General features: G+C 44.4%; 1 protein-coding gene across 3 annotated transcripts in view; it reads left to right on the top strand.

Moving 5' to 3' along the window:
* WDR19 (WD repeat domain 19) overlaps positions 1–22,206 on the top strand; it is a 126,144-nt gene that overhangs the window by 8,794 nt on the left and 95,144 nt on the right. For all 3 annotated transcript variants that reach the window (XR_004375114.2, XM_032790709.2, XM_032790700.2), the window contains exons 3-6: positions 1,529–1,594; positions 7,503–7,628; positions 12,030–12,145; positions 12,935–13,050. Coding sequence is in view for 2 of the 3 variants with exons in the window: in XM_032790709.2 (XP_032646600.1) it covers positions 1,529–1,594; positions 7,503–7,628; positions 12,030–12,145; positions 12,935–13,050 (424 nt within the window). In the remaining variant the exon portion in view is untranslated. The remainder of the gene's footprint in view (positions 1–1,528; positions 1,595–7,502; positions 7,629–12,029; positions 12,146–12,934; positions 13,051–22,206) is intronic.

Below are 22,206 nucleotides of genomic sequence, written 5' to 3'. Positions count from 1 at the left end.
AGCATTAGGGTGGCATTGATAGTGGGGCTCCAAGGGGTTCTCAGGACTGGTAACATGGCTGCAGGGGCACCTGCACAGCTGAGGGATCCAAGACACCTATATAAAAGATGCCAGAGAGGCTGTCATCCTCAGCAGGTGGAGCAAGGACTCCAACGAGAAGGATAAGCCCCAGGACACAGAGGGAGGCCACCCTGCTGCTGAACAATTCCATCCCAAGGACAACTCCAGGATTCTCTGCAGGGCCTGTGACACTTGATTCCTGCAGGTGCAAAGTGCCAGGAAGTTTGTGATCCTGGCAGGGCAGAGCAGAGACTCCTCTCCAGAGTTATGAGGAAGAGGACAAGCCTGAGGCCACCCCACTGCCGAATGGCTCCTGCCCAGGGACAGAGCTCCCCCCAGTACATCATCCTTGTGGTACTAGTTCAGGGTCTCTGCTCTGCCCATCCAGGACTGCAGCCTTCTCCACAGCTTGCACCAGCAGGAATCAAGTGTCACAGGCCCTGTGGTAGCTTAGTGAGCCCTCTGCCACCACAATGTCATGGCCTCACTCCTGTGACAGAAGGGCCGCCTGGGCTTCATGTGCTCTTGCAGGGCCAGTGACATTGGATCCCTGTAGACGCAAGATGTGGGGAAGGCTGTAGTTCTGGCAGGGCATGCAGAGCAGAGACCCTTTGCCTAAAACTGTAAGACAAGCCCCTGGCCACAGGGGAGGCTACCCTGCTGCTGAATGGCTTCTGCCTAGGGATGGCTCCCGCACTCCCAGCTGTTGAGTGAGAAAGCTATGACAGTGGGGTTGCCTGCCCTGCCTGAGATACCTACAGAGACAAAATGCACAGGGTGGGTTTTGAGGGGTTGTTTTTTTTTTTGATTGGTTGGGTTTTTTGGGTCGAATTTCAGTGTGCCAGCTGCAATAGATGTTTACTTCATCTATCAAATTCAGTAGAATCCTGCCACGACTGTGTACATGCAGTTTCTGTCAGGGGCAGAGTCTCCTCCAGACTTGCTACCTGCCGAGGAGTTTGCATTAATTACCTCCCAGTGATTTAGTTCTTGTAGGAAACCCTGTAACTCCCCCATGGAGCCAAAATACAATCGTTAGCCCATAAACACACGTATAAGACTTATAAAGCCGATACAATAACTTTTTATTATTCCATGTGTCCATAATATCTTTTATTGGACTATCTTCTGTTGGTGAGAGAGGCACGCTGTATATTTCCCAGACCTAAAATAGAGCTCTCTGTAAGCTTGAAAGCTTGCCTGTCTCACCAGCAGAAGCTGGTCCAATAAAAGACATTACCTCTCTGATCTTGTCTTTCTAATATCTTGGGACCCGCATGGCTACAACAACACTGCATATATCCATAATATCTGTCACAGTAAGTACCTATCCCCTGGAAATATCAATAGATAAAACTCATGAGCCATATCAACGTGGCATGAAAGATTAATGGAAAAAGTTTTTATGAAATCTCTAAGGATATTTGCAAATGTACAAAAAGACTGAATTCATCTTCTGTGTTTTTAGAGCTGATCACACTGTAAAAATCTTTGATCGTCATGGTCAGAAGAGAAATGAAATTAACTTACCAAGGTAAGAATTAACAAGGGTTTGGCACATGTTCTTAAACAAAAAAATCTCATACTTTTAATGGCACATGCATACATATAAGTAATCTGTGGAAGATGCATAAGTAATCTGAAGCAAAACTGAATTCATAATACAATAGCCATGAAAAATCAGGAAAAAATTATATATATCCTTATATGTAAAACATTATTTAACTATACTTTTAATCAAAACAAGGGTAGAGATAATTTTAACCAGAATTTTAGGACCCCACATAAATAGTTCATTGCTAAAATCTATAAATCTATAACAAAAGTGACAGACTAAAAAGATTTTAAAATACCAAAAAACCTTATTTCAAGTCCAAACTTCATCTCAAAAACTGTATAAAAGTACTTTCTTCACCTCAGTTCTGTCTCACACCATCTACTCATGTTATGTCAACAACCCAAAACTGTTATCTTATTTATTTTCTGTTGCATTGTAATCTAGTTCCATTTTAATTAAGGTGGTCTCTTGCCCTCTGTATAGCTTCGCCTTCTTCCAAATGTTTCCGAGTACCTCGAAAACTTTATCTCTTCTTTGCACCGTCTTTTCATCCATACATTGAGACCTTGAAGTTTCTGCTGCCTAAATGGACCTGTGTATGGAACTCAAAGGACTTCAGAAAAAGCTACCACTGATGCCCTGAACCTATGGCTTCTATCTAGTATTCTAAATTTAGCTTCCAGGACCTCTCCCCGATATCTCTCTACATCATTAATACCAATACATACCACAACCACAGGCTCTTCCCCAGTGCTCACCTGTAGTTTGGTTAGATATCTCATGTTTGCCACCTTTACACCTGGTAGTGAAGTCACCAGGCTGTTCTGATGGTCACCAACTGTCTACATTTCTCATAATCAATCTCCTGTCACCCACAATCAGTCTTTAGGTATGTCTACACTGCAAAATAACTTCTGTGGCAGCAGTCTGCGCCTGTGTCAGCTGACTCAGATTTGTGCTACAGGGCTAAAAATAGCAGCGTGTGCATTCCCGCTCAGCCTGAAGCCCTGACTCTGAGACTCTCTTCCCCTTCCCAGGTTTCAGAGCCCAGGGTTCAGGCCAAGTGGGAACATCTACAGTGCAATTTTTAGCACCATAGTGCAAGCCCAAGTTGACCTGAGCTCTGAGACTTGCTGCTACATTTGGTGGTGGTGGTGGTTTTTTTTTTCTGTTGTTGTTTTTTTTCCTGCAGTAGAGAGGTATCTTTTCTCTCTCCATTGTAATTCAGTCCCCTGGAATGACCTCCTCAGTACATGAGGAGCTGTCAGTCTCCACTATTTCAGTTGGAAGGAGAGTCCCATCTAAAGGATTACGTTCCTCCATTTCACCTTGGTGTCCCTTCCACCAAGAGTCTGGCTTCCTCAGTTGCACGAATGGGGAAGTCAGTTCTGAGGTGAGCCTACTCCAGTGTCCCTATATGCAGTGTCTCTAAACAATTCCATCTGTCTCTGCTCTTCCAGCTCAACAGCTCTGTCCTCAGGATGCTGTACACAGGCTCTGATACCCAATACAAGCAGCTCATGGCTATGTTTGTACGCCACTTGGCTACAGAGCAAATAGTCATTCATACATTTTGCACTCTGCAACAAATTGGTTAGTGCCCTCCCTGGCTAGTTTGCTTCCGATTTACCTTCATAGCTAGACTGAGTTTTTTAAATTCATTTCTAATCAGAGTTAGCTTTGTTATGGTCTGTTAATTATTCAAGGAAAAGGTTTTATTATTATTCAGATTTTAATTCCTCAGGCTGCCAGGTGATGACAGTTAAATTTAAAGCTTTCTTTCCCTTTATAACTGACTACTATTCAGTCCAAGCTTCCTTGTGCTCAGTCACCCTGAGAGTCCCCAGATGATGTCTACACTGCAAAGAAAAACCCATAGCTGGCCCAAGGAAGAATTCACAGAAACTGTGACCTGTCCGTGATTCTTACTAAAAATATCAAGACAAAATAGGGATCTGTGGATCTCGACAGGCCTGAAGGGGGGCATCTGGGCAGGGGCTAAGAGCTGCCTGCAGCAGCTAGGAGCTGAGGGGTACCCCTGCCGCTGCAGCTCTGGGGGTTCCCTGCTGCCCATGGGGACTGAGAGCTGTGGGGTGCCCCGGCTCCCATGTCAGCCCGAGCTCAGGGGTTCCCCTGCCACTGCCTGGGAGCTTGGGAGTTCTCACACCCTTCCACGACCTCCGTGACTAAATCATAGCCTTATTGATGATTAGCTCAGTCTCCTGAAGTCTGGTTTCAAAGAACCTCATATTACAACTACCTCAAGGCTAACTCTAGGCCTATGTCTACCCTGCATCGCTTACAGCAGCATAGCTGTGCCGCTAAAGCCTTGCTGCTGTAAGGCACACAATGTAGGCGCTCTTTGTTGACAGGAGAAAGCTTTCCTGCCGACAAAATAAACCCACCCTCAATGAGGGTTATGGGCGAGGCGTGTCTCACGCCAACAAAGCATTGTCCACAATGGGCGCTTTTCATCAGTAAAACTTTTGTTGGTCAAGGAGGTGTTTTTTTTTTCACACTCCTGAACGACAAAAGTTTTACTGATGAAAATGCAGTGTAGACATAACCTAAATCTGAGTGTCTTTTTAATATTAAACTTGAACCTAATTTACAATCTGACTGATTGCTATAGAAGCAGTTAAATAACAGCAGTTTCAACCAGGGCAATTAGTTGCTGCCCTTAAACCAGACTACAGTTTTTTCCGCCAAGAATAACAACCAGATTGAGTATAGGTGTCACAGTTACAGGTCTAGATATACATTCCTTTTTCTGGTCTCTCAGAGTATCTCTTCTCAGGTTTCAGACCTCCACCTATTCCAGGGTAGAATTCCACAGTTCTCCCACTCTTACACCAGACGCTGGGCTACAGTACTATGAGTGTCAACTGTGTAAGTCTGACTCTGCTTCTTCTCTTTGGGAGTCTGTGACCAGAATACCTCCTTAAAACAAAAGTATTGGGTTTTTTTGCAGCGGGAGCAATTTAGAGGAAAAAACAACAAATAATCTGATGCATGTCTGTCCAACCTAAAGGCTTACCATCCCCTGAGGTATTTCTAGGCAGCCTGCCTTTTTTTCAGACACCACAGCAGTTCCTGTGTGCCTGGTTCCCCTGAACAACTCCCCAACAGTTCTCCTTTCACTCTTGAGAATGGTCCTTTATAAGCTCCATAGGCCTTTTGATCTTTTGGTTCCCAGGCCTTGGCCCTGCTTGTCAAAACTAGTTATGTAAGTTGGCTGGAGCCAGGAAGTAGAATCTTCAAAGCTAATAGTACAGGTATTGTCTCTTAACAACCCATAAGTGTTTACTGAAGAGGGTCTTATATTGAGCCATTGTTTCCCTATCAGCTTGTTTTTCCTGACATCTGCCCTGTTAAACTAAATCAACATATTAATAAGTAAACATCCCGATAACCATGTCAATTTACAGTATTCAGAAATGATTACAGAGCATCTCCACTTCTGTCATAGAGAGTTCAAACAAAAGCAAGGACAGTTACCTGAAAGAACCCCCGCTCAGTCCAAACGGTGCTGTGATCACTCTGTCTGTTGCCTTCTAACTCTGTCTGGGACTTCCCCTCTCTTGAGAACTGAGTTCAGAATCCCAAGTTTCTTCTGTTTGACCAGAAGATGTCATAAGTGCCATCTCTTCAATTATATTTTTCATTTCTCTTGTCCGTTTGTCTTTGTTCTTATATACTATTTTTCTTTTTTGCTTTCTTGTATTTTTCTGCACTCTTGTCAAATAATAATAATAATAACTCCCAGCTCTTATTCAGCGGTTTTCATTGTAGATCTCAAAGGAGGTAAGTGTCACTATCCCCACTTTACAGATAGAGAAGCTGAGGCACAGAGAGAGAAGGTGACTTGCCCAAGGTCTCCGAATAGGCCAGTGACAGAGCTGGGAATAGAATCCAGATCTCCAGAGTCCCAGTCAAGTGCTGTGTCCCCTGGTTACACTGCCGCTAGTGTCTTCCCTTCCCATTTATTCCTCCTGCTCACCAGAATGCTGCATGCTGCTGTGGCTGGGGATTGAGACGTCCATTGAAGTTTCTTGCAGGAGGCCACATTTACTATCATGCTAAATTCAGGCAAGTGGGAGAACAGAAGATAAAAGGTTGAATTTGATGGATTGCTGATTTAGCCTGCAGCCTGGTATACATAAAGTGCTTGCTATGAGGAGCTACTACGTGAGCAAGAAGAGAAAGCTGGTAGCTTCTCAAGAAGCCACCTCCTGTTTTACTGGAAGCTATACATGTACTTACCCAGAATGCAGAGCAAAAGCACAATTCACATTAGATCTTAGGCTTCAAAACAAATCATTTTTATAAAATTTTATTTTGACTTCTCAGGCAGTCAAACCTCTTGTTTTTTCACTCAATGCACTTGCTACAGCTTTAAATACTATTTTTGCATACTGTACATTTTTACCAAAGAACAATGGTTGAGAGATAAAGTCCACGATAGAAGAGTGTAAAAGACAATTTTTCAGACAATTAAAAACCAGAGATATTGACGCATTCATGACAACAAAAGCTGTGTTCTGCATGTTTTTGCAAAGATTAGACACTGTGGTTTTTACATATTTAATTGACAAATGTCCCTCTGGCAGCCAAACAGTAAGTTCTTTCCCCATACTAGCAGATGGAGTCTAGAACAAGTAACCAGATGCCTGCTATACATTATGAGTTGCTTGCCTTTTGATTAGAGATGTGCAAATGTTTAATATAATACCCAGACTCCGTCCAATATCAAGGCTGGTTCAGGTTTTGTTGTATTCACACAAATCTACCTTGATGCATGTGCCAGGGCTGCTAACATTTATACAAACACCTGGTGTGCCAGAATCTGTCCTTTTGTTGTCTTCACGGATGTAGTTGGGCTCCTGAACGGAGTGGCTCACTCTGCCCTCCCTGGGACTATAAGGTGTGTCTACATTGCAGTTAGATGCTGCAGTTAGGCCTGTGCCAGCTGATGTTGGCTCTCAGGGCTCTGGCTGTGTGGCTGTTTTATTGCAGTGAACACATTCGGGTTTGGGCTGCAGCCTGAGCTCTGGAGCCTTCCCGCTTCACAGGTTCCTACAGCCAAAACTCCAGCCTGAGCATGAATGTCTGCACCACAGTTAAACAGCCCCTTAGCCAGAGTCGGCTGGCACAGGCCAGCCAAGGGTTTTTAATTTCAGAAATTACTCCAAGAGGTCTCTTTCTTCTGCACAGTCTTTGAGGATTTTTTCATTATGATCCATTGCCTCTTCCAGTTCTAATAAGAGCCTTTGGTGCCCAACCCTTCGCTGCGCTAGTGCAACAGGAAAATATACCCAGTGCATAAGCAGAGTTGTTTATAATTCTTAATATATATGTTCCTTCCTTAGTCCTATTTCTCCTATGCTAGAGATCATGGGTTATGTCTGCCCCTGTGCTCTTTGTGGGAACAGCAACTAAAGCATTTTCCTGCTTCGATGTGGACTTCTGTCCCAAACTTAATACCCTTCTGAGAACTAGGAGGGAGCTGTCCACATCAGGTGGCCTCCAAAAAAACTATAAGGTTGGGTGACAGCTTGATGTCCCTTAAAGATCCAGAGTATGTTGGAAGGGGCCCTCTAGCCCTGGGGCCCAGCAAGGAATCAGGGCTCTGAAGCCCCCTTTGGAGGCACAAGTAATAGGAAAGAGTCATAGTCTTGGGTGAGATTAGAGCTGGGGTTCAACTTCTGTCTAGAGATTCAGGTTTACGTAACTTGAATGTCTCATCCTGTCTCAGGTTTCTTAGGAGGGGAGGGGCTGGGTCAGGGGCTTTATTTTGACTGTATAATTTTGTCTGGTTTGGACCCTCATAAACTTTTAAAATCCCTAGTAAAATTTATTTTCTTCTTTCTCTCTGTTTCTAAAGCAACTGTGTTGCTATGGACTGGGATAAAGATGGGGACACCTTAGCCATAATTGCTGACAAATGTAGTACCATTTATCTGTGGGATGCCAACACAAACAAAACAAGCCAGGTGGACAGTGGCATGAGGTAAGAAAAATTCTTCTTGTAAAATGTAAAACGCATGTCAAGAATCATACTAGTACAGTATGCCCTTCTTGGTGCTACATCCTAAGCCCATTTGGAAGCTGAAACTAATATAGAATGCAGCAGCCTGCTTCTTAAGTGAGGTATGTTGCCACAAGGACATTCCACTGGTGTTTTGTAGCCTTAATTGGCTATTTGCAGGTTTCAAGGTAGAGCATTTCTGCCCTAAATGGCCTTGACCAGTCTACTTGAGAGAGTACCTCTTTTCCCCATGGCGTGTGCTACTGCCAAAATTGGGATCAATAGAAACACTTGATCTGGAATCCATTCAATTTAAAACAGAGGTTGCTGCTGGGAAGGCACTTTCCGTAAGGATTCCTCAACTTTGGAACTCATTTCCCACACCTGTGTTCTAAAAAGGATGTATCTCTTGACCTTCAGGTATAGTGCAAAGATCTTTCAATACAACTTTTATGGGTAAGGTGTTGCTGAAGGGTAATATCTAAAATTGTTGCTGTAAAGATTAGCTGGTCATTGTTGGTATGTGATGGAGTTTGCAGCTGGATATTTTTTTATGGTATGATTTGTGTTTTTAAAAGAATGTTAAGAGTGCCTAAATCCTGAGAACGTCTCCATCTATTATTAGTTACATAGCAGTAGCATCCACAGTGTGCTAGGTCAGGGGTCAGCTACCTTTCAGCAGTGATGTGCTAAGTCTTCATGTATACACTCTAATTTAAGACTTCACGTGCGGGTAATACATTTTAACGTTTTTTAGAAGGTGTCTCTATAAGTCTATAATATATAACCAAACTAGTGTTCTATATAAAGTAAACAAGGTTTTCAAAATGTTTCAGAAGCTTTATTTAAAATTAAATTAAAATGCAGATCTTATTAGTTTAGTGTGATCCTTGGCCTTGCTTTTCCTTGCTGAGTTTTCCAGTGTCTGGTGGCATGTATTTGGACACTTTAAGCTGTACATAGGCTTCTGAGTGATCAGTTGTTAACCGGCTGGAACCTCAGATTGGCAGCTGAGGTGAGTGGAGCTGGCAGCTGGTAGGGCTGAGCAGGGCCGGAGGCCTGTACCCTGTCTGGCAGGGGGCCTACACTGGAACTCCAACCAGAAGCAAGGTGAGTGGGGCTGCGGCAGTGTCTCCGGCTGGCAAGGGGCCAGCAGCCAGAATCCTAGAGCGGCGGCGGGCTGAGTGGGTCAGCCCACCCAGCTCTGGGCTTTTGGCGTTGGGCTGAGCGTCTCCGCCTGCCCCCACTCTGGGGTTTCAGCTGCCGGCTCCTGCCAGCCAGGATCTCAGCCCAGGCCACCATTGGGCTCTGAGTGGGACCGGCGGTGGGACCCCGGCTAGCAAGGGGCCAGTAGTGGGAACCCCAGAGCAGCGCTTAGCCCGCCCCACTCTGGGGTTTCGGCCGCCGGCTCCTGTCAGCCGGGGTCTCAGCCCACTGCCAGCCTGGAGTTCCTTCCCCCAGGCCAGCAGTGGGTGCTGAGTGGGACCCCGGTTGGCAAGGGGCCAGCAGCAGGAACCCCAGAGTGGCAGTGGGCTGAGCGGCTCAGCCCGCCACCACTCTGGGGTGTCGGCTGCTGGCTCCTGACATTTGGGGGTCTCAGCCCGCTGCCAGTCTGGGGTTCCTTCCCCCAGGCCAGCAGTGGGTGCTGAGTGGGACTGGTGGCAGGACCCTGGCTGGCAAGGGGCCGGCGGCCGAAACCCCAGAGTGGCTGCAGGCTGCGCAGCTAAACCCGCACCGCGTGCCATCAAAAATCAGCTCGTGTGCCACCTTTGGCACGCATGCTGTAGGTTGCCAACCCCTGTGCTAGGTACTTTTGAAGCACATACGATAATAAAGTCCCTGCCCCCAAAGTCATTCATCAGCAACAAAAAAAATATTTCTGATAAGTCATGTGAAGAGAAAACTTGATCCTGATTAACAGTCAGAGACTCTGAATGCGTCTTATTTTGCTCGCTGTTACTTTACGTCCATCCAGTCTATGTAGCTGGGATACGAGCAGCCCCTGTTACACAAATATCTATTCCAGGGGTAGGCAACCTGAGATACGCGTGCCGAAGGTGGTACACAAGCTGATTTTTAGAGGCACTCACACTGCCCTGGTCCTCGCCACTGTTTAGGGGGCTCAGCATTTTAATTTAATTTTAAATGACACTTGTTAAACATTTTAAAAACCTTATTTACTTTACATACAACAATAGTTTAGCTCTATATTATAGACTTATAGAAAGAGACCTTCTAAAAACATTAAAATGTATTACAGGCATGCAAAACCTTAAATTACAGTAAATAAATACTCAGCACACCACTTCTGAAAGGTTGCCGACCCCTGATCTATTTCTTTAGTACTTCTGCTTCTATTAACATTTATTATACTCTTCATGTTTACTACTTTTTAAACTAATAATAAAACAGACAAAATGTCCTTCAAGGGCATTTACATACATCAATTCTAAAATCCAATTACATGAGGGAGACTGTATCAATAAGGAAGCCATACCTAATTGCATACAACAATATAAATGCAACAGAAATATCAGGACTCAGGCTTGGCAGACAGGTTAGGCTGCAGAGAGATTGAAATAATATTATCTTTTTACTAAATTCAATTAAAATATTAGCTTTTTGTATTAACTCTTCAAAAATCACACAAAACACAGCCTTCCTCTATCTGAAACTCAAAGCAAAAATAGCTTCTGCTAAGCTTTCTTACTATATTGAATAGTTTGGCAATCAAAACACTGTGATCTACCATGTGAATACAGTCATGTGATCAGTCCCACCTACACCGTTAAAATACAAAAAAATTCAGAAAAGCACCATCTTTTTAAACATTTCTTAGAAATTTGCTGTTAACTTGATTATCTCTGATATATTTGAAAGTATATCAAGGAGGCTTAGAGCTTATGGATAGATGCCCACTTTTAGCATTTGTACGCATCTAAATGTTTAAACAAACCAGCTCCCCGCCCCCACCCCCAGTTCATTGCTATTTAGTGAATGCTTAAGCAAGTCTGAGGGTACATCTACACTGCACGATTATTTCGAATTAGCTTAAACCGATATTACAAAACAATCTAATAAAATCGGTTTAGCGCATCCACAGTGGGATCACGAAATCGATTGTTTGCGTCCATGGTCCAAAGCTACCATCGATTTCAGGAGCGGTGCACTGTGGGTAGCTGTTCCTCAGCATCCCATGTTCCACTTCCGGGTTGAAGAGCACAGTGCCTGATGGGGCAGAAAACATTGCCCTGGTGGTGCTGGGTACAGCTCCACCCCTCCCTTTGTGAAGGCAAGAAAACCCTTTGGCGCCTTTTTCCCGGAGTGCATTGAGCAAACGCCATAGCACAGCAATCATGGACCCTGAGATACAAACTGTATCCTGACCGTTGTATAATACGCTATATCTTTGCCGGCAGCATTCAGTCCAGAAGAGGGTGACATTTACAGTACTCAAGAAATTATTTATTTTACTTTCTCTTTCACGTGCTGGGGGGGAAGAGACTGACGAGTGTTCCGTGAACCACGCAAGATACCATGTATTAGCTACAGACATGGGCGCAGCAAGAATGCAATAGTTTTCAGAGACTGCTGTGGAGACTGGTAGCTGTAGTCCTCATTACCCCTCCCTCTCATGAGCATCCGTTTGAGTCTCTGGCTTCCCGTTACGGTTGTCACGCACCGCTGTGTATCCTGGAGTTTATTTTTCAAACGCTTTGGCATTTCCTGTTCTTTAACGGAGCTCTGATAAAACAGATTTTGTCTCACCATACAGCGATCAGATCTAGTATCTCCCATAAGGTTCAATGCAGGAGCTACTTTTGCATTTGACTGCATCGCCACCCGTTGCTGACCAGAGCTGGACACGTGAAAGCAGGAAATGTCACTCTAAAGGTCTCGGGGCTTTTCCTGTTTACTGGCACTCCGCATCCAAGTTCGGATTGTGGACCAGAGCGGTCAGTGGTCGCACTGTGGGATACTCTAGGAGGCCAATAATGTCGGATTTCCGTCCACACGAACCCTACCCGAAAAAGTTATTCAACTTTCGAATTTAGCGCTACTCCTCTCGTCTGGGAGGAGTTCCGAAATCGATTTAAGGAGCCGTTTAACTCGATATTAATGGCGACGTCGTGTGAACGGGTACAGCGTTAAATCGGTATATCGGCCATTAAACCGATTTAAAGTCGCAGTGTAGACCTGGCCTGAAAGTGGCAAACTCACCTTAAGCAAATTAATTAAAAAATTTAGCTTGGGTTTACACAACACTGTGTAAATACAAAACAAATAATTGTAGTAAACAATGTGTTTGTTTTTTTAAGTTTAAAAGAGAATCTCACTGATATGCCATATAAGATGATTTTATTGTGTATTTTAATATTTCAGAGACCCAATGTCTTTCTTGCTTTGGTCCAAAGTTGGAGCCTTACTTGCAGTTGGAACAACTAAGGGAAACTTGCTTATTTATAACCGACAGACTTCTCGCAAAATTCCTGTCCTTGGTATGTACTATACTGAATTCATTGGGTTTGTATGTTTCTAACTGAGAGCAACATTTTACTCATGGTGTTAAGATTCCTTTATGTTCAGTGTAAAAATATAATCTATAACTGTAACTCCAAAATGTACCCTTCCTCAAATGGCTACTTCTGATTTATTATTCTTACTAGAATGGTTTCTTATAGAATACTTTGTAAAACTCCTCTGTGATGACCTAGTGGCAAAGTTCTCTAATGCCATGTGGGAAACTTGGGTTAAATTGTCTCCCTTGCTCCACAGACCAGAAAATTGGCTGTGGAATTTTTCATGTTGATAAACTATCTTTCCTATGGTATATTTGAGGAGAAACATCAATAAACTTCAGAGTTCCATTTAGGCAGGAAAATGGTGGCTGCTGTAAACGGCTTGAGACGTTTGATGCAAATCAAGTGGGAAGATGAGAAGTTCCTTAAGGTTCCATAAAGATACAAAGGCTTCACTCTTGGGGACTTTTTTTTTTTTTTTTTTTTTAACAAAAAACAAACTTTGATAACAAATATTTTCCACTGACTATCATGCTTTCTTGAATATTCACCATGTCAGTTTTTTGTTTCATACCCTAATTATTTTCTAAAAATGTACATACTTGAATTACATTAATCTTTCCTTTAATTTTTTAATGTTTTTTAAAATGTATGTATTGTAGGGCTCAAACCTGCATAGCCTGGGTTATGAATTAGAGGCCACATTTCCATCTCTAATTTTGTATGTTTTTTTTATACGTATAAATTAGATATATATCTGGTTTTCAGGTAAACACACCAAGCGGATCACTTGTGGTTGCTGGAATACTGAAAATCTGCTGGCACTAGGTAGTGAAGACAAAATGATAACTATTAGCAATCAGGAAGGAGATACTGTAAGACAGGTAATAATATCAGCATCTTTATCTAACTGTTATACTTAGTTTATGATCCTGAGGCAAGATTCTGTGCTGATCTCTGAGAGTTACAACACTGGACTCGGCCCAGTTGGAGTGGATGCTAAAGTGGCTATAAGTCATCATTGCACTCTCCCAATCCTGGACTACTCCCAGGGCTGGAGCAAAACGTCAGCATACTTTGGGGCCTGTCTAAGTTATAGCAGCCTCTTTGGGTTCCCCTACTGTCTGCAGACTCTGCAGTGCTGCATGTTATGAGCCTGCCCCTGAAATGCTGCTCACCACCTCTGCCCCGGTTTATACTCGATGCCAGGGCTTGCACGGGGGTCCTTGGAAAGGAGCCTTATGGCTGTCTTCTACAGTGTCTGTACCAGGGGAATTCTTCCATGGCCAGATACAGGGCTTTTAGGCTACCTTTAGGATGCTCCAGCCCTTTTACTCCTTGTAAAGTGACTGGAGTAAGGATGAAGATCTTGCTCCTCAAGTGTAAGGTAGGCCTTTGTTACCCCTTTTGAGATGCTGATTCCCTTCTTCCCTCTGATCAGAGTTCTAAGTGTTTTCTTATGTAAATTAGAATCCTTGTGAGCAAAGGCATTTTCTGGACATGCACAACATTTATAGAATTCACTTAATTTCATATAGTAGAAAGAGTGGTTCATTGAATACTTTTTTAAGAGCAGACTGAAATCTTATTTCTTCAAATGGTTGCAGACATTCCTCCCAGGTGTGCACAAGCCCACTGTACTGAATCTGGAGAACTTTTTTTAGCACTCCCTTTTGGGCTGGTACTCGCTCCCTTTGGCCTTTCATAGCCCCTCCCATAGCTATTTAAGTGCAGCACTGCCCTGACCTCCCTCAGGTCCTTTTCACTGCTTGCAGCTTGAGTTGGAGAATTCTGTGTGGTATCAAATATCATGTTTTCTGTCACAATGCTTTCCTATGATTTTGTGTATGTAGTTAGTTATAGTAGTGCCCTTAGGATTTAGTTAGTTAAGTAGGATTTAGCCTGGTGTGATGCCCTCATCAGGTTTTAAACACAGCCTGACGCATGGGATGGCTGTCTCTAATAGTGACCCCACACTTCATGTTTATTGTGCCTTGGGAAAGGGCACAATAAAGAAAAGTGCACCATCTGTAAGTTGCTCAAAAAGAGAATGTAGGTACTGGGAACCTCTGCAGACTGAATAGAGCTGTGCCATCTACTCACTCACTGGTACTGAGTCAAGATCAGTTGGACACCATACCGTCGACTCCAGTGCCATCAATGGGCATCCATTGAGTCTGATATCAACGACATCGGTGTTGGCACCAACTGTTTCCACATCATTGATGTGTCAGGTAGTGCTGGACTTGCTATGCTTCTCTAGTTCCTGATTCTTTATTAATACAGGAACATTCAGCTACAGTGTCTTCTTCTGTACCCTTGCAGAATTGTCACCATTATTGGCACTATTTTCCACCATTCCTGAAAGTTTTTGATTCCTCCGGGATTATCATTTGTACAGGGATCAGCACTGGTTCTGCAGTAAGGACAGAGGCTCCTGGTCCAGTTCATACTGGCCACCAGTGCTGTATCCTTATCCTGAATGGCCTCCTTGGAATCCTTTGGATGTTCCTCAGTCTGCAAGGTCCTTATCTTTGGCTCAGTCCAGGGCAAGATCGCCAATCCCCTCGGTAGTGTCCCCTCTTGAGCCACCTACATTGCAGACACAGACCAAGGTTGCTCCTTCTAAACTGGTTCAGCATGAACCATTGTTACAGGCACAAGTGTTGCTGCAGGAGAGCCCCATTGGCTCTGCTCTATTCCTCTTCCTCCTTACCTGATGACTCCACAGTGCTGGATTTCTCCTCTTTTGTGCCTGAGAATTTTAAATCCTTTGAAAATCTCCTGAGGCAAATAGCTTGAGGCTGAGTTTGCTCAAGTACATCAAATTGGTGGACATTCTCCAGTCTTCAGCTCCAGCCAATAAATGAACCACTTCTGGAACTCAAAGACTTTGTGTCATACCCCAGTTTCTTTACCTTTTGTCAGTATGCTTTGCTGTAGTTAGTATTATGTATCTATGTGGGGTTTTGAGTGCTTCTTTTTCACATCCAGCCCCAAACTATTATTGTAATAGTGGCAAATGAGAGACTATCTGAGGAGAGAGATAAAGCCATGCGTAAAGACTTTGGGCTTGTCTACCCTTGAAATGCTATAGCGGCATGCTGCAGCTGCCCGAGTTTAGTGCTTCAGTGTAGAGACAGTCTACGCCAACAGAAGGGATTCTCCCATCAACATAGGTTATCCACATCCACTAGAGGCAGTACCTATGTCAATGGAAGCATTCTTCCATTGACTTAGCGCTGTCTACACTGGGGGTTAGGTTGACTTAACCACGTTGCTCAGTGGTGTGGATTTTTCAGACCCTTGAGCAATGTAGTGGGTTGACCTAACTCTTTAGTGTAGACTGGGCCTAAGAGTCTGAGTGGTTAAATTTGATGGAAAGAAAAATTTGTTCAACCTCATTGTTACAAATGTGCATTTCAAATCAGCAGGCAGTATTATCTAAATATGACTTTGTAAATTGGGAGGTGTCAAGGCTGATTCCCCACTCTGGCAGTTTGAGTGCAGAAGGTGGGGGCCTGCAAGAATTTTTCAAATTAATACTGGCTACTCCAGGCTGATATTAAATTCCCAAGGTCCCAACTTCTCTCTGACCTTGGATGGGTTGATGCTGCCACCAACGAAGTGAAAACTCCCACCCCTTTTGAGAACCCAAGAAGAAACACTTGGAAATTCCTTCCTGTAGGATACTCTGAAGCCCTTTTTTTTCACTCACAACACACACGCACACACGCACCCCTGAGGAAAAAACAAAGGAAATCAGCTGTTGCCACCAGCTGATTAAACAACATATGTACAAACCTCATAGGGACACAAAAATCCAATCCTATTCTTAAAAAAGGTAAAAATTATTAAAAACAAAAAGAATGGAAATACATTTGGAATTTAGGCTTAAAGGAAACAATTACAAAAATTAAGCATAAAGATAGCTCTCTTGAGGTTCAGCTTAAAGCAAAACAAAAGCATCTGGGGTTAGCACAGAGGAGTCCACAAGCCAAGAAATAAACCTAATCATGTCTTTCTAAATATTTCTAATTTACTTACACATTTGGGAGTTCCAAATATGTAATTCTAGGTATGATCTGATGATTTTTGATCATACCTGTCTTAAAGCTTCTCATACCATAACTGCTCCTTGTTTCCCGGAGAACACCACAGACAGACAAAGAGAAGTTTTTTTCCCCATTTTAAAAAGTTCTAGCCCTCCCACTGGCTCTTTTGGTCAGGTGCCCACTCCTTTCCCTTTATAGGTGTGCTTGTTAACCCTTTACAAGTAAAGCAAATAGAGAACAGCTACTAAGATGAATTTTATAGCTAACTGGCTGGCTGGGTGTCTATAAAAGGGAGGTATCCCCCACCCTCTTCATTTATCACAGGAGGCTATGTCCAAATTTACTGATAAATTGCCAGAATCCTCCAAGTAAGAGTTCAAGACACTCATTGTGGAAGGGCATCTAGTAGGCAAGATGTCATTGCAGTCATCACTGAACATGGCAGACACTTCTTCCAGGATTATGGCACCAGCTATATGTCATGGGGTCTACTCACTGCTGGGGTGCTCCCTTGTGGTTGTATCTGATCCAGGTTCCCTTTTAGGCAGTCTTACTAATCAAAACTATGTCACTTTCCCAGTGGCTAGTAGGGGAACCGGGGCCTGTCCACTGGGTTCCAACCCAGGGACCCTACAATCAGCAATCAAGAGTTGCATCATCTCAACCCTTGCTACCATTTCACTGGGCTTCTTCCTACTCTGCCCTCTGCAGGCTTTCCTTTCTACCTACTAATTTGCTGCTCTTGATCTTCAGGACACTTACTTCTCGGATAAGCCCTTGCAAAAGGTCTCTTTAATGGCAAGATTTGCCCTGCCTAGGTTTTTGAGTGAAGGGATAGCTCAATGATTTGAGCATTGGCCTGCTAAACCCAGGGTTGTGAGTTCTATCCTTGAGGGGGCCATTTAAGGATTTGGGGCAAAAGTCTGTCTGGGGGATTGGTCTTGCTTTGAGCAGAGAGTTGGACTAGATGACCTCCTGAGGTCCCTTCCAACCCTGATATTCTATGATCCATATGGCGATTTCCCCAAGCCACAGGAAATTTCTGAGATTTGTAGCAGCAGGTCAGCATTGTCAGTGCTCCCCTTTGGCCTGTCCCTGGCTTCATGCATATTTACCAAATGCAGTAGCATATCTCAGAAAAGAGGAATTCTTGTCTGTCTTTACCCAAACAGTTGGTTAGTGAAGGGCAAGTCTAGAGATCAAGTCCACTATTACATCCAATTCAGTCATCTGGTCTGATTTTGAACAGTCATGGTTAATACCAATACAAAAAATTAAGTTCACTGGGGTCTCACTAGACTCGGAGAGCGTTTCTTCCTAATAAATAATTCCAACCAATTTGCCTCCTGTGTTTTTCCCCTCCACTGTTACTGTTCATGTACAATCCATGTATGCTTGAGATTGGCAATTACATGTTGCAGAATGCAAGATTGTACCTTCATCCTCCTCAGGGCTAATTAAAGTGGTATATCTCCTGAATTGTCATTCATTTGATCAGTCCACTAGACCATCCAATAAATGTTTGCAAAGGTGTTCCCTTTGCCTACCCTCCACCAATCAGAACCATAGTTACCAATTCCTTCACAGGAGGTTGGAGAATTTATCTGGGGTCATTGAAAGTTCAAGGTTTGTGGCCAGATCAGGAAGCTACTCTTCATATCAACATCCTGGAGCTTTGAGTCATTTACAATGCATACCAGGCCTTTCGGGAACAGATCAAGAGCCCCAGAGCCCCCTTAGATCAAGAGCTAAGCATTTTAGCGCCCGGGGCAAGCAATCATATTTGCAGGGGTAAGCAGGCCAAGGCTTGGGCCACAGCTGGGGACAGGAGTGGACCCTCAGCTGGGGGCTGAGGCCTGCAGCCACAACTGGGTGTGGAGAATGGGGCAGGCAGCCGGGACCCTTGGTGCCGACCCCTGGGTGCAGAGCCAGCAGCTGGGGTGCGGGACTGGCAGCCGGGACCCTTGGTGCAGAGCCAGGAGTGGAGCAGGGGGGCAGGTGTGGACCCTCAGCTGGGGGCTGAGGCCTGCAGCCACAGCTGGGTGTGGAGCATGGGGCAGGCAGCTGTGACCCTTGGTGCCAATCCCTGGGTGCAGGGCCAGCAGCTGGGGTGTAGGCCTGGCAGCCAGGACCCTTGGTGCAGGGCCAGAAGCTGCGCAGGGCGTCACTCCCTTCCCACTCCTTGGGGGGCTGGTCCACAGATTGAAGACCTCTGTTCTAGGATTACCCTATTTCAAGTTTCCAAATAGAGGACACTGCCGGGGGGAGGGAAAGGAGGAGCGAGAGTGGGTATTTGGAAGGTGCAGGAAGGGGTACCTGCAGCAGGGGTACCCACTGTAGGTGGGCTGTGTGATAAAACCTCTGTCCCAAAATCTGGACCTTAGCGTCCAAAAATCTGGGTGCTTACTTAAAACTCTCCGAAGCTTATACCCAGCTTGGCTCTGATCTCGCTGCCACCAACCAGGATTTTAGGACTCCTGGTCACCCCGAGTCACCCCAACCTTTCCCTGGGGGACCCCCAAGACCCAGAACCCCTGGGTCTCCCTATCTGAAATGGGAAAACAAGCTCCTCCCCCTTGTCTCCTCGTTATCTGCTCCCCAGCTTCCCTCCCTGGGTGAGCCTGGGCGATGCAGTACTTAACTCCTTGAAGGCAAAACAAAGAGGGAAATCACCCTCCCCCTGAGGCGATGCATTCAAACCTAGTAAAGCTAACATAAAGAGATTTTCCACCCCCCTTTCCTGTAGCCTCACCAGAGAAAAACCAAAAACCTCAACCAGGTTTTAAAAAGAAACTTTATATAAAAAGAAAGAAAATACAGAAAAATATAACCCACTGCATTAAGATGTCAATTACAGGCTCTTGCTTATAAGAATTAGGAATACACAGTCTGATTCAAAAAATAGCCAATTTAAACCAGTCCAGCAATTACACCCATGTAAATACAAACCAAAGCACATAACAGCCTATTGCTTGGTTTCCTTTGTACTCACACTTGATAGTAGAATATTAGAAAGAAGATTGGAGTTAGCAGAAAAGCTGTTTCAATCCATAGCCGGGAGAAACAAAAGACCCCGAGTCCCCAATTCCCGCCCCTGACTTTTTAAAAAATCCAGTTTTCTGATTGGTCCTCTGGTCAGGTGTTTGGTTCCCTTTGTTCACACTTCTCAGGTAAAAGAAAATTAACCCTTACCTATCTACTTATGACAGGCTGCCAATGCTGTGAGGGGGATGGGCTGGATTAATGGGGGAGCCCCAGCTGCTGCTGCCGCCGAGGGGATGCTGCACTTGCGGCTCCTGCTTCCCCCCATTCCCTTATTCTCTTCTCTTTCCCCACCTTATCCCATTCTCTTCCTTCCCCACTGCCTCTTACCTCATATCCTCCACCTCTCGTCCCCCTGGACCTGCCTCCCCTGCCACATAAGGCACCCTGCTTGTGTAGAATGGAAAACTGAACTGCACTAAGACCAAGGAGGTGGCGTCCAGTTGCAAGGGCACTGTCAGCAGAAGAAACATCTCCATACCACTCCCTCTGCTCCCCACCCAGGCCTCTGTTGGGGTGGGGTGAGGGAGATCAATGCCCCCCTGGCTTTGCGCCCTAGGCAATTGCCCTTCTTGCCCCACCCTGATTACAGCCCTAAAGAGCCTGCTGCAGCCAGCTTTGTCAGGAGGCAATAAAGTTTTGGCAATTTTGCATCAGGGAAAACATCACTCCCGTGGCTGCTTGCGTTCCGGGTGCTCAGAATCACTTGGCCAGTCACCTCAGCAAAAATTTCTCCCAGAATCACAAATGATGTCTGAAGAGTAGTTTGCCAAGGTCCATCTTCAGAGAATGGGACATTCTGACTATTGGTTGCTTTGCAACAAAAGACAAGAAGTGCTGTCAATTTTGCTTTCTAACAGGTCTCAGTCTGGTCTCATTAACAGACACCTATCTGAATTGGTGATCAGTGTTGAGGTATGTTTTCCACCACAATCCCATTCATTCCACAGGTTGTTCTCAAACCGAAGTTGGATCAAGCCAAATTGATCCTCATTGCGCCAGTTTGGCGAAGACAATTTTGGCTGTCTGACCTTCTCAACCTACCTATTTGACCTCCAAGTTCTTTTCTCCTCTGTTGTGACCTACTGATTCGACACCACAGTCAAATTCAAAATCTGGTGCTGAGCAGTCTGCACCTCATGATTAGATGAGGAAGAAAGACAATGTGCAGAAGCACTTCAGCAACTTCTGCTTAGTAGTAAAAAACCATCCTCTAGGGCTGCCTATTTGGCCAAGTGGAAATGGTTTTTTTTTGGTTTGGTCACTAGCCTGGGGAATTCAGCCGAGGCAAGCCTGTATTCAGGACGTTTTTGCATTGCCTGTTACATCTTCATTCTCTGGTCTGTGTCTCAGCTTGTTGAGGGTCCATTTAGTGGCAATCTTGGTGTTCTATCCGCCGATCCGAGGGAAGTCAATTTTCTCAAACTTCATGGTAGTGGAGGAAATGTCAATTTCTTTCCACCTTAGTCGGACCTTAGTATAGTATTGGCTGCCCTCATAGGATCTCCGTTTGAGCCCATAGCAACCTGTTCTCTGTCGCTTCTTTGCCAAAAGATGGCCTTTCTTTTGCCGCCAGGAGAGCAAGTGAACTGCAGGTCTTGATGGCAGAGCCTCCATGTATGCAATTTTTCAAAGACAAACTGACTCTGCAGCTGCATCCAAGATTTTTATCTAAGATGGTTTCACTGTTTTACCTTCATCAAACAATATACTTACCTGTATTCTTTCTAAGCCACTCTCAAATACAGATGAACAGCACCTTTATACATTGGATATGAGACATTGCTTGACATTTTATCTGGAAGGGATTAAAGAATTTTATCACCTCAGTTTTTTGTCTCCTATGGGAATCAGATGAAGGAGCTCATTTAGTTTCCACATGGATGATTTCCAGATGGATTGCTTTCTGCTTTACAACAACATATGGAGTAGCTCAAGTGCTCCTCCAGAGACACTGGTGACTCATTCAACGAGGGCCCAAGCAGCTTCTGTTGTTCTCAGTAATGTTTCTGTACATTGTCAGTGCTGCTATCTGGTCTTCTGTGTGTACAAGACATTATGCTGTTTTGACTGCGTCTCAGTCAGATGCCACTTCGAAAAGGCAGTCGTCAAGTTGCTGTTTAACTAGAGCCCAACCCCAAGCCGTACCTCCTTCAGTCACTGCTTGTGAGTCACCTGAATGGAATATACATCTGCAACCACTCGAAGATGAAAAACAGTTATCTCTCTGTACTGTAACTGTTGCGCTTTGAGATGTGAGTGCAGATGTGTATTCCACAACCCACTTTCTGTCCCCTATGCATTAGAGTCTCAAATGTTGATACTCAGTGTGAAGGAACTAAGGAGGAGTCGGGGTGGTGCTGCCCTTAAATAGCTATGGGAGTGGCTAGGAGGAGTCCGATGGGCACTGCTAGGCAAAGTTCTCAGACTTCAGTGCAATGCGCATGTGTACACCTGAGTGGAATATATGGCTGCATCTTCATCTCAAAGAACCGTGGTTACAGTACAGATAAGTACCTGTTTTTTCTTTAGCTGGACCCTAGTCTGGGGAGAGTTCAAATGAATCTATGTTTTGGCTGTATTTTGTATGTAGTAAATGGCTTTGGAATTCATATAGGAGCAAAGCTATATAAATACAACATCAGTCTCCTTTTGGGCTGCTTGTTTCATCTCATCCACTTTTGTCTTTAAATCCTCTATTGTTGGCCCTGTCTTCTTTTCCCACTACGTTCTTTTGCTGCATGACCTCAGTTAGTCACGCCACTTCAGTTACTACCCAGTCTACAAAACAACATAAAGGTCTGTCTGTTCATCTCTATTTAGAGTTGCATCTCTAACTGCCTTTTAGACATCTAAACCTGGATATTCCCTGGCAATTCAAGCCTAACATGATCAAAACTGGTATTTTCTTCCTTTCTTTCTGTTTCTGTTGTTAATGAAGAA

Source organism: Chelonoidis abingdonii, chromosome 5 (assembly GCF_003597395.2).
Source record: "Chelonoidis abingdonii isolate Lonesome George chromosome 5, CheloAbing_2.0, whole genome shotgun sequence".
Lineage (NCBI taxonomy): Eukaryota > Metazoa > Chordata > Testudines > Testudinidae > Chelonoidis > Chelonoidis abingdonii.
Note: the sequence above shows the minus strand (reverse complement) of the source record. Positions and strands in the feature narration are given on the sequence as shown.